This window comes from Saccopteryx bilineata, chromosome 4 (genome assembly GCF_036850765.1).
Source record: "Saccopteryx bilineata isolate mSacBil1 chromosome 4, mSacBil1_pri_phased_curated, whole genome shotgun sequence".
Classification (NCBI taxonomy): Eukaryota; Metazoa; Chordata; class Mammalia; order Chiroptera; family Emballonuridae; genus Saccopteryx; species Saccopteryx bilineata.
The window spans coordinates 296,599,585-296,612,348 of record NC_089493.1 but is presented as its reverse complement, the minus strand read 5'-3'; the positions used below and the strand labels follow the sequence as shown (position 1 = coordinate 296,612,348).

Genomic DNA, 12,764 nt, shown 5'->3' with positions numbered 1-12,764 from the left:
TGGTCTGTGAAAATGATGGTGATGAATGGTTATGGGGGGTGGTTTGTCAGGTCCTCAGGGCGTGGTCAGGAGACTGTTTCTGTAAAGGGCCAGGTAGTCAGTATTTTAGGCTCTGCAGGTCGTACAGTTTCGGTCACAACTACTCGATTCTGCCTTGGTAGCGAGAAAGCAGTTGTTACAGCAGGTGGATGAGGGGGGTGTGGCTGAGCTCTAGCAACACTTTACTCACAAAAGCGGGCGGAGGGCCAGATTGGGCCTGTGGACCCTAGTTTGCCAACAGCGCTCTAAAGATGGAACCTGCACACGTCCACTGAATCCTCTCAGGATCTTCTGAAATAAGGATCACAAGAATCTTACCATTTCAATATACAGGCCAGGGAACAGGCCAGGGAATGGGCTCAGAGAGGTGGGGCGGTAGCCTTGGGTTGTGCAGCTCGGAAGTGGCCAATCTGGGCTGGAACCGGGCCTCCTGACAGGTGCTGTGAGACCTTCCGGCATCTAGCCCTCCTCAAAATAGTGTGTTAAAATCTATAAAATAGTCCTGGCCAGTTGGTTCAGCGGTAGAGCATTGGCCCAGTATGTGGATGTCTCAGGTTCGATTCCTGGCCAGGGCACACAGGAGAGGTGCCCATCTGCTTCTTTTTTTTTTTTTTGCATTTTTCTGAAGCTGGAAACAGGGAGAGACAGACAGACTCCCGCATGCGCCCGACCGGGATCCACCTGGCACGCCCACCAGGGGGCGATGCTCTGCCCATCCTGGGCGTCGCCATGTTGCGACCAGAGCCACTCTAGCGCCTGAGGCAGAGGCCACAGAGCCATCCCCAGCGCCCGGGCCATCTTTTCTCCAATGGAGCCTTGGCTGCAGGAGGGGAAGAGAGAGACAGAGAGGAAGGCGCGGCGGAGGGGTGGAGAAGCAAATGGGCGCTTCTCCTGTGTGCCCTGGCTGGAAATCGAACCCGGGTCCTCCGCACGCTAGGCTGACGCTCTACCGCTGAGCCAACCGGCCAGGGCCCATCTGCTTCTCCACCCCAACCCCTTCTCTATCTCTCTCTCTTCCCCTCCTGCAGCCAAGGCTTGAATGGTTCGAGCAAGTTGGCCATGGGCGCTGAGGATGGCTCCATGGCCTCCTACTCAGGCTCTGAAATAGCTCTGTTGCCGAGCAACGGAGCAGCAGTCCTAGATGTGTAGAGCATCACCCCCTAGTGTGCTTTCCGGGTGGATCCCAGTCAGGCACATGTGGGAGTCTGTCTCTCTGCCTCTCTGCCTCTCACTCAATTAAAAAAAAAATCTATAAAATAAAATACAGATGATTACAAAAGAGGCCTGTTCTATGGAAAGCCATTAATCAAAATATATAGGAATATATAGAAAAACACATAGAAATATATAGAAAATATATAGGAAACCAAGACTGGAGTGTAGTCATTTCTGTGTCTCTTTCGCACGTGCCGTAACAAGTTTGAGTGGCGGGTCTAACAGTGCCTGTCATTTCGAGGGAGAGTTGAGTGTAAAGGAGGTTTCCAGATGGGAGCGAGAACTGCAGTGTGTTACAGAAGTGCCTGCCCCCCCCCCACCATGACAGGTCCAAGGCGCTGCCGTCCCCTGGGAGGTCTGGTGCCCAAGCTCATCCCTCGAATGAAATGCCGGGTGTCAGCTCTCCGGCCCCGAGCGCGAGGGTGCCGTGTTCCCCGGTGTCTGCAGATGTCCTAAACCCTGTCTGCAGACGCCTGCTGAAGATGACCTGCATTGCGCTCACCAACAGCACTGCTTTGCCCTCTGCAGTCAGTGGCTGGTGGCCGTGAGGGTTTGGACCCGAGACTCGCGTCTTTCAGAGTCCAGGGCGGTGTCCGTTGAAGCAGGTTGCTTATTCCCCCTTGTTTCTCATCACCTGTGATCTTGAGCAGGTGACGTTTGTGCGAGGTTCGCCCAATGTTCACTATGCACCTTGCATTTATTATCTCGTTCAAGTCTTAATGTAAAATCTAAGAGGTAGGCACTGATTTTTATTCCCATTAAAGAGGAGGAAACAGAGACTTTCTTTTATTATTATTATTAAGTGAGAAGCGGGGAGGCAGAGAGACAGACTCCCGCATGCACCCGACCGGGAATCCACCTGGCATGCCCACCAGGAGGTGATGCTCTGCCCATCTGGGCCATTGCTCCATTGTGGCCAGAGCCATTCTAGCACCTGAGGCGGAGGCCATGGAGCCATCCTCAGCGCCCGGGCCAACCTTGCTCCAATGGAGCCTTGGCTGTGGGAGGGGGAGAGAGAGACAGAGGGGAAGGAGAGGGGGAGGGGTGGAGAAGCAGATGGGCACTTCTCCTGTGTGCCCTGGCCGGGAATTGAACCCTGGACTTCCACATGCTGGGCTGACGCTTTACCACTGAGCCAACCGGCCAGGGTTGGAGAAAGAGACTTAAACAAGATGAGTGATTCACTCTACTCAAGGATACACAGATAATAAGTGGAGGGCCTGGGATTTGAATCTAAGACTTCCTGACCCTTGAACCTGTGGGCTTACCCCATAGGACTGTCCTGGGGATTTATGAGAAGATGTATCTTTACTCCATGCGTGGGGCCGTGCCTGGCGTGTAGTCAGTGCTCGGTCAATAAATAGTGGCTGTTGTTTTTGGAGGGCGTGTTGGGTGAAGGACAGAGGGCCCAGTCAGGTGGTGACTCAAGCCTGTCAGCATTACTGGATCCCGTTGTTCATAGGCGTCATTCCTTCCTTCCTTCCTTCCTTCCTTCCTTCCTTCCTTCCTTCCTTCCTTCCTTCCTTCCTTCCTTCACTTCACGGTCATTTCTCAGTGTCTTCTAGGCAGCTGGTGTCCCACTAAGCGTATGTCCTGACAGTCCCCCGGTCCAACCCCACGCTAGAATCAGAAGCCAGGACTCTGCCCCAGACCAGCTACATCAGCTTCCATGACGGCGCAGGGGGACCCCTGCCCCAGATGTCGATGTGTGCAGTCAGAGAGCTGAGCACCGCCGGCTCGGGGGAAAGACCACCCCAGAACATCTCCAGTGCATCACAGAGTCTGGGAGCCCGCAGTGGAGGGAGAGTTGGTCTCCCCGGAGGGGGGGACAGCCCCCTCTCTGTGACCGCTGAGGAGGAGCTAACGGATGAGCTGGCCGGCGGTGGTCAGCAAACTCGTTAGTCAGCAGAGCCAGATATCAACAGTACAACGATTGAAATTTCTTTTGAGAGCCAAATTTTTTAAACTTAACTATATATAGGGAGGTACATTCCTTATCCAGGTAGCGCCCGCACGTGGTATTTTGTGGATGAGCGGCACTCAAGGGGCCAAAGAGCCACGGTTTGCTGACCAGGTCCAGGCGGAGGGGGTGGGGAGCGGTGGCCGCTGGACCGAGGAAGGGCCGAGGTGTGACTGTCGGTCACAGTGCTGCTGCCCCTCAGGGAGAGAAAGTGTGTGGTGTGGTGAAGCCGGTGGGGGGCCTTGGCCCGGCTCTGTGGAGGGGCGGCCACAGCAGCGTGGTCCACGGCGGTCCTGCTCTTCCTCGCCGCTGCCGAGCGGGGGTCCCTTCACGGCTTCCGAATGGGGAGACCCCGCCCCTTCTTCTCGAGACCACCCCCTGAGCTGCTGCTTCTGTCCCTCCTTTAGCAGCTGGAAGGCGTCGTCCTGGACCTGGGTGAGCTCCGCACACAGGCCCTGCAGAGCCCAGGCGTGAACCGCAGCCTGGTCCGCGTCACCCTGGAGCGGTGCTTCCAGGTGCTGAGCGCCCTGGAGTGCGTGCAGGTGCTGGGCCAGGTGCTGCGGGGGTCCCCGGGCAGCCTCCTGCAGCCCGACGTCACGGGGACGCTGCCCCGGGACCTGCGCGAGGACGCCTTCAAGAACCTGTGAGTGCCCCTCCCGGCCCCTCTCGCGGCCCCTCAGAGCGTGGGGGCCCCCCGGGGGCGGGTGGGTAACGCAGGGCAGAGGGGGGAAGGCGGCCGGCCCCCCGTTAACGGGTGAGGTCTGGGGCGGGAGCCTCCAGCTGCGGAGTCTGAAGATGGTTTGGTTGAGACAGTGCCTCCCCCCCGGGGGTCTCAGTCCTCCTGGTGCCATCGTCATGGTTACTGCGAGATCCACGCTCACGGTGCTGTGATCACTCCCTGCGTTTGTTCATAGAGACACGGTCGGGTCACCGAACACCGTGTGTCCCCACGTGTAAGACGCTCCCGTGTATGAGACGCACCTTCATGTGGGGGCCCGAAACTTTAAAAAAAAAAAGTCTTACATAAAGTGATTGAACTCAAGTTTCCTTCATCATAAAGTTCATACCACTCCTCGTCACTGTCGAAACTCCCTTCCACGAGCTTGTCCCCCTCTGTGTCTGAGGACGGGTCCCCGTCTTCAACCACGAGCGCCAAAACAAGCACGACAAAGCGGGAAATGCAAGTAAAAAAAAACTCCTGCGACCACTGGATAAGACACACCCGGTTTTTAGATCCCAAATGTTTTGGGGGAAAGGTGCGTCTTATACACGGGGAGGTACGGAGTATTTACTCCTTTGGTTTGTTTGTAGAGACTCAGTCAGTTCACCTAATATTTGTTTCAAGAGCAAACTTGATACCATGACTGTAGATGGGAAATCAGGATTATTCGTCGTAAGTAAAAGTAGTCATAACGTAAAGACAATAATTAGAAAACAGTGCCACGACCCTGGCCTCTTTGCCAGTGGGCAAGCCCTCCCCTACAGGACGTTGACCATTTCCCCAGAACCATATCTCACGTCCTGTCCTTTTTACCCGCTCCAATTGGGAAAACAGAGCGACCACCACCCACAAAAAGAAGTAAACAAACAAAATAAAAAGAAAAAGGCAGAAAGGTTTGAAGCTGGACTGAAGGGACCGTCGGCCCGGAGAAATAGCAGGGACAGCGTTTAAGCTTAGAGAAGGCTGGTGGACTGGTCATTGGTGGTGGTGGTGGGGGGCGTGGAGGAAGACCTGGCAAGGCCAGGAGACTCGGCTCTTTGCAGGATGAGCCGCAGCAGTGATCGGCGCCCAATGCCATGAAGAAGGCTCAGCTCATATCTGGACCCCGTGGGCCCCCTGGGTACGGCAGCAAGGAGGTCACTGGTGACTTGGGGCATGAGGAATGGAATGGTGGTGAGGAAACCAGATATTGGTGGCTTAAAAGGGACCTGCAAACCTGACCAGGCGGTGGCACAGTGGATAGAGCATCGGCCTGGGATGCAGAGGACCCAGGTTCAAAACCCTGAGGTCACTGGCGTGAGCGTAAGATCATAGACGTGACCCCACGGTCACTGACTTGAGCCCAAAGGTCACTGGCTTGAGCAGGGGGTCATTGGCTCAGCTGGATGCCCCCAGATCAAGGCACATATGAGAAAGCAATCAATGAACAACTAAGGAGCCGCAATGAAGAATTGATGCTTCTCATCTCTCTCCCTTCCTGTCTGTCCCTATCTGTCCCTCTCTCTGTCTGTCTCTCTTGCTAAAATAAGAAAAAAAGTGACCTGCACACTTCACACCCAGCAAGGTGTCTGTCAGCAAAACGTCAGGCACTAGCAAGTGCCGGTGAGGATGGGGAGCCAGGACCCCCACACACTGTGGCGAGAACGCTAAATGGAGCCGCTCCTTTGGGAAACCATCTGGAAGTCTCTCAAAGGGGCTGACGGCAGAGTTGCCGCATGACCCAGCAAGTCCCCCGCTGGGCACGGACCCCAGAGATAGGAACACGTGTCCACGGAAAAAGTTTGTACCTGAATGTCGACAGCGGCGTTATTCAGAATAGACCCCAAGGCAGAAGCCACTCTCGCGCCTGTCAGCTGAGGGGTGGATAGACCAGATGTGGTCTGTCCGTCCGCTGGAATGTTATTATCTGGTCATTAAAAGGAATGACGCACTAGCACACGCTACAGCGTCCGTGAACCTGGGAAACGTCACGTGCAGTGGAAGCAGCCAGGCACAGAGGTGACCCGTCGTCTGACTCCATTGACCTGAAATGTCCAGAAGAAGCAAATCTGCCCAGAGACAGAGAGGAGACGTGTGGTTTGCAGGCGTGGGGATGACCCGAGGGGGTGAGGGGTGCTAGCTGCAGGGTTCAGGGTTCCTTTCGGAGGTCCCTACAATGCTCTAGAATCGACTGTGGTGCTGGCCATACAGCTCTGGGGAGGCACTGAAAACCGTGGGCGGATTTGCACTTTCCCCGGGGGGACTGTGTGTGGGAACCCTAATCTCAACCAGGCTGGTAACAACCCCGGCCAAACGGCTGACCGTGAGGTGAGGAAGTGGAGACCAGTCTTGGGCGGGCATTTCGTGGAGGGTCAGAGAAGAGATGGGGAGAGCTCCCTCTATCGTGAGAGCAGAAAGAGGTTTTTTATTTTTTATTATTTTTTGTATTTTTCTGAAGTGAGAAGCTGGGGGGGGGGCAGAGAGACAGACAACCGCATGTGCCCGACCGGGATCCACCCGGCACGCCCACCACCAGGGGGCGTTGCCCACCAATGGATCTGTTGCAACCAGAGCCATTCTAGCGCCTGAGGCAGAGGCCACAGAGCCATCCTAGCGCCCGGGCCATCTTTGCTCCAATGGAGCCTTGGCTGAGGGAGGGGAAGAGAGAGACAGAGAGGAAGGAGAGGGGGAGGGGTGGAGAAGCAGATGGGCGCTTCTCCTGTGTGCCCTGGCCGGGAATCGAACCCGGGACTCCTGCACGCCGGGCCAATGCTCTACTGCTGTTTCCTTTTTCCTTTTTTTTTTTTTTTTTTTCTTAAACACAAGAGAGCTTGGGGGAACGGTAGCTGCTTGGACCCACCTCGGGTCAGCCCTGCACCTGTCTGTTCCCTCTGTGACCACCCGCGTTGTATCCTTTAGGTCTGCGGTGTTCAAAGACCTCTACGACCGAACCTCAGCCCACTCCCAGAGAGCGCTCTACTCCTGGATGAGGGCGGTTCTGCAGACTCCCTCCAACACCACCGGTGAGCCCACCCCTGAGGCGCCGGCACGTGTTAGGGGGCGCCCCTCCTTGAGAAAGGGGTGCTTCCTCTCTGCGGACGGGGATTGGATTTCAGGGTCACCTGGGATTTTCCCCTGCCCCTCCCCCAACTTCCAGAAGGGGTTTTGGTGTGTCCTGTGGCGTGAAACACGTGCCCTCCCCCCGCCCTGTGCACGTTTCAGGTGTGGGAGTCTGCGCTGAGGACGCCCTCGTACCCTCCGGTCGACGGCGTGGTCCGGTTTCCTGGTGGGGTGTGTGTAGATGCTGCCAGCCTCCTAGATTGGTTGAGAGCCTTTCGAAGAAGGTCGCAGGTTCAAAATCTGTATAACACGCCTGTGTTCAAGGGGCACGATATGATTTTTTTAAAAAGAGAATCTAGGAAATTAAGTGCAGAAATTTAGCGCTCAGCTGCCTGGCAACCAAAGCAGGAACAGGTCAGGGTTCATTTATTTGGCAGGTGTTGATGAAAACCTGACTGTGTCCCTGGAGGGGAGGACAGAGAGTCAGATTCATAGGGACAAAGTAGAATGATGGTTGTCAGGGCTGGGAGAGGGTGTGTGTGGGGGGGCTGGGGTCTAAGGAGTAGAGTTTCAGTTGTGCAAGATGGAAAAGCGTTCTGACGATGGGTGGTGGGATGTCTGCAAAACTGTGTGAATGTGCTTAACGCCCCCGAACTGCACACTGAACTGTGTGTGTGAGTCACGGTCTCAGTCAAGCTGCTAATTCACTTAAAATACACCTAACAGAATGGTAATATATATATATTTTATATATATTAAGTGAGAGGTGGGGAGGCAGAGACAGACTCCCGCATGCACCCTGACTGGGATCCACCAGGCAAGCCCTCTAGGGGGTGATGCTCTGCCCATCTGGGTTGTAGCTCCATTGCTCAGCAACCAAGCTCTTCTTAGCGCCTGAGGCAGAGGCCATGGAGCCATCCTCAGTGCCTGAGGCCAACTTTTGTTTAACCATTCGAGCCATGGCTGCTGGAGGGAAAGAGAGAAAGAGAGAGAGAGAGAGAGAGAGAGAGAGAGAAGGGTGGAGAAGCAGATGGGCACTTTTCCTGTGTGTCCTGACCAGGAATTGAACCCAGGACATCTACACGCTGGGCTGATGCTCTACCACTGAGCCAACTGGCCAGGGCACATAATGGTAAATTTATGTTTTATTTTACCACAATTGAAAAAAAGAGAACTATAGAAAAAGAATGGCTTATGTAGATTAGTAATAAAACATTTTTTTTAAGTTTATTTATTTATTTTTTACAGAGACAGAGAGTGAGTCAGAGAGAGAGATAGACAGGGACAGACAGACAGGAACGGAGAGAGATGAGAAGCATCAATCACTAGTTTTTCATTGCGCGTTGCAACACCTTAGTTGTTCATTGATTGCTTTCTCATATGTGCCTTGACCGCGGGCCTTCAGCAGACCGAGTAACCCATTGCTGGAGCCAGCGACCTTGGGTTCAAGCTGGTGGGCTTTTGCTCAAACCAGATGAGCCTGCGCTCAAGCTGGCGACCTCGGAGTTTCGAACCTGGGTCTTCCGCATCCCAGTCCGACGCTCTATCCACTGCGCCACCGCCTGGTGAGGCATAAAACATTTTTTTTAAAGATCGCTTTAACTTGTTCAATGTCAGTAACATAAAGATAATACACTTTTAAAACACTTTTTAAAAACCTACTGTCCGTCAGCTGCTGGGACTGCAGAAGGACTTAAGACAGTGTGTGTTCTCCTGGCTCTGTGGTTCTGTTGTAGGGGGTGGTGAAGAGAGGGAGGAAGAAAGAGAGGAAGAGAAAGAGGGAGAGAGAGATAGAGAGAGAGAGGGAGGGAGGGAGGTAGGGAAAAAGAGAAGGAGAAAGAAAGAGGGAGAGAGAGAGGGAGAGAGAGAGAGATAGAGAGACAGGGCTTAGCGCACATTTCTTTTTACAAAGCGACAGAGTAAATATTTCAGACTTTGTGGACCTGTGGTCTCTAACTATTCAACTCAGACGTTGCAGAGAAAACAAACAGAGACAATGGACAGGCAGGCGTGGCCATGTCCCGATGAAACCTTACTGTGGACACTGAAATTTGAATTTCATATACTTTCCACGTGCCGCAAAATATTCTTTTTCTTTTCGCTTTCCTTTCACCCACTGCTCACTGTGAAGCCCAAGCCTGCCGGCCGTACGGAAGCCGGCCCCTGGGCTGTGTGTAGTTTGCCGGCCCCTGGGCTGTGTGTAGTTTGCCAGCCCCTGGGCTGAGGGGTCGGAGAGGACCCGACCTTTCAGTGGACACCAGTACGGGAGGTCGAAGCAGTCATGCCGGCTCTGGGGGGAGGGCGTCCAGGCAGAGGGAGGGGAAAGCACGGGGGTGGGCGTGACTGTGTGGCGAGCAGGAGGACGGAGAGGTTGGGGTGTGGAGGGTGCCGGTCACTCCTCGTCCTGGAGTGAAGCTCTGGGATTTGTATGTAATGAGCACTCAAGGGAAAACTAATCAGCATCTCCAGTGCATCCCAAATTCCCTCTGCCTGACGCATCGCTACGACTCCAGAACTCTGAACCCCACAGAATGCAAACCTAGAAAGCCACCTAGACCTCTGCCCTCCCCGAAGTCCTTCCTGACGTAATTTAGTCAGAGACACACCTCCCTTCTAAAAGCCCTGTGGGACATTTCTTGATTAAACTAAACTACAATAAATGAGCCTGACCAGGCGGTGGCGCAGTGGATGGAGCGTCGGACTGGGACGTGAAGGACCCAGGTTCGAGACCCCGAGGTTGCCGGCTTGAGCGCGGGGTCGTAGACATGACCCCATGGTTGCTGGCTCAAGCCCAAAGGTCACTGGCTTGAGGAAGGGGTCACTTGATCTTCTGTAGCCCCCCCCCCCCACCTCCCGATCAAGAGACATATGAGAAAGCAGTCAATGAACAACTAAGGTGCCACAATGAAGAGTTGATGCTTCTCTTCCACGGTGGCTGCACCCATTTGCAGTCCCATCAGCAGTGCATCTCGACATGACGATCCCTCCAGTCTCATTGTCCTCCCGCAGATGGGGAATTTCAGATGTCTGGACTAGAGTGAGCATCCTCTGGGAATCCCGCAGGGACCAGGAGAGGCTTTGAGGAGGAGGAGCTGTTTGAGCTCCCAGTCCGGATTTGGGATTTGGGAGCAGAGGGGTCAGTTCGGTGAAAGGTGTGTTCGCTTGCGAGAAGGGCCCCCGGCGAGCAAGGGTTTGGCGAACCTCGGAGGCGTGTCCGCGTCGTTCGGTTTGGCTCCAGCGGGTAGTAACGTGGGGACCTCAGGAAGGAAGGCAATGATGGTTGCTGTTAGGAATGCAAGGAAATCGGACGTATTTGAAGATGCCAGACGGTTTAGTAACTAAGCGAGCTGAAAATAAGACTCCTATTTTGTGGTCTTAAGACTTCACAGATCACGTGTGCTTTTCTAACAAGCTCCCGGGTGGGGCCTGTCCTGCTGGTCCGGGGGGCCACACGGTGGAGTAACGAAGCCCCAGGTTGTGGGAGCTCTGGGATTCCCGTGTGGTGAGGAGGCCGTCTGGGAAGGCTCATTATTCCTGAATGCGAGAAGGAAGTCCCAGCCTCCAAGATAGACACTTTGGACTCTCACACTCCCAGGGCGAAGGCTTTTTGGTAATTTACTGACTTGTTCTATCCACTAATTTCTTTTATGCAGATGACTCTGTTTCGTGGGTCAGCGCGGAGAACTTATGGATCTTGGGCAGATATATGGTTCACCTGTCACTGGAAGAAATTATGAAGATCAGTCCCATCGAAGTAAGTCGGGGAGAGGACTTACCTCACGCTCCCGTCACTCACGTGTCTGGGGAGGAGGGATATAGTCCACGCCCCTCCTGTCCCGCCCATCAATTGAGGCGCCCCGGGAACTGGACACCGACTTCAGCCCAGTATATCTGGGGTTCTGAAGGAAACCCTTGGAACCAGGGCTCACGCTGTCGGTCATCGGATTGGATCCTGGTGGAGGAGGACTCAAAGCCAGGAAAAAAGAATCGTGGACAATCCAAGATAGCTCGGCTGTGAACAGGCACGATAGAGAGGGTGGGCTGTGAGCCGAACGTCACTTCCGAGGGCACCTTCGTCCTCAAGAGAAGGCCGAGGACCGTAGCTAGCGAGTGTCCAGCCCTTGGAAACGTGAACCCAAGTCAAAAGCAGCATGGATTAATAGTGAGGGCTATTTATAGCTACCTCTCTGGATCGCTGCGTCAGCCGGAGTAACGCTCGCATGTTAACGTCCTGTTCTAAGGGCCCCTTAACTCACGGTCAGCCTGTGTCTCTCCTGATGTGGACGCAAGGGTGGCGGAAATCCCGAGGGCACCCTGGCCAGCGAGAGAGACGACTTCACACCAGGTGGCAGGCTTTTTCAAAGGCACGTGGACCCCACCGTGTCTGGTTACTGTGAAATCAGAGGCAGCCCTGAGCTCCTCTTCCTTACCTAGGAGGCCGGGATCCACGTTGTTGTAACCTTCAGTCGTAAAATGCACCAAACCTCTGGTGCACCCTCCCGGCACTGTGTGAGTTTCGGGAAGCAGTTGGAAGCTAAATTCTGAGGAGGCTGGCACTGTGGGGCATTCCAAGGGTCAGGAGGCCTTCTGCAGCTTTTCTTCTTTATCTAAAGGTGTAGAAAAGGGAGGTGAGACTCCAGGACCAGCACCGGAGGGCATTTTTTAGAGGGACAAAGCAGTCTAGCAGGCACCTTTGTAAGTCCTGTAAGCACAGAGTCACTGTGCCTCAGAATCTAGGAGCTGTCAAAGTCACGCCCTTGGATGCAGGCAAAGAGCGAACAAGAATGGAAGGATAGATACTAACGGACTACTCCGATTCTTGCTGCTGCTGTTCACTTTTTAATCTTACAAAGAGAACACACACTTTTTCTGTTGCCTGACGGCCATTTGTAAATGCACTCATCTATGGAAAAAAACAAAAAAAAACAAAAATGGCCTGATTCCCCAAAGCAGAAAATACTTCCTTTTGTTTATAGAAAACATTTTTTTCTCATTAATTTGAGAGAGAGAGAGAAAGAGAGAGAGAGAGGAAGGAAGGAAGAAAGAAAGAGAAAGAAGCTTCAACTCATTATTTCACTTAGTTGTTCCATTTAGTTGTGTATTTGTTGATTGCTTCTTGTATGTGCCCTAACCTGGGATTGAACCTGTGACTTTGGTGTGCTGACACTTTATCTGCTGATCTCTTTTTTTTTTTAAGTGTGAGAGAGAAGGAGGGACAGACAGACAGGAAGGGAGAGAGATGAGAAGCATCAGTTCTTTGTTGCGGCACCTTAGTTGTTTATTGATTGCTTTCTCATATGTGCCTTGACGGGGGGGTCTTTAGCCAAGCCAGTGACCCCTTGCTCAAGCCAGCGACATTGGGCTCAAGCCAGTGACCATGGGGTCATGTCTATGATCCCACGCTCTAGCCGGATGAGGCCACACTCATGCAGGAGACCTCAGGGTTTTGAACCTGGATCCTCAGCATCCCAGGCCGAAGCTCTATCCACTGTGCCACCACCTGCTCAGGCCCCCTTCCCCAAATAATACTTTCTTAAAGAACAGTTGGGTTGAAGAAGAAACCGCAGCAGCAGGTAATGGGACCATTAAGAAACCTATGACGAGGAGAATGGGTGCATCTGAGTTCCTGGGAAGGGGCACACACTGCCCAGACCCCAGGGGCGCACACAGCCCAGACACCAGGGGCACACACAGCCCAGACCCCAGGGGCACACACAGCCCAGACCCCAGGGGGCACACACAGCCCAGACCCCGGGGACACACACAGCCCAGACCCCGGGGGCACACACA

General features: G+C 53.9%; 1 protein-coding gene across 1 annotated transcript in view; it reads left to right on the top strand.

Moving 5' to 3' along the window:
• OTOA (otoancorin) overlaps window positions 1-12,764 on the top strand; it is a 77,871-nt gene that overhangs the window by 10,009 nt on the left and 55,098 nt on the right. Inside the window, exons 7-9 of the mRNA XM_066276847.1 lie at window positions 3,622-3,857; window positions 6,834-6,937; window positions 10,628-10,728. Of these exons, the coding sequence (XP_066132944.1) occupies window positions 3,622-3,857; window positions 6,834-6,937; window positions 10,628-10,728 (441 nt within the window). The remainder of the gene's footprint in view (window positions 1-3,621; window positions 3,858-6,833; window positions 6,938-10,627; window positions 10,729-12,764) is intronic.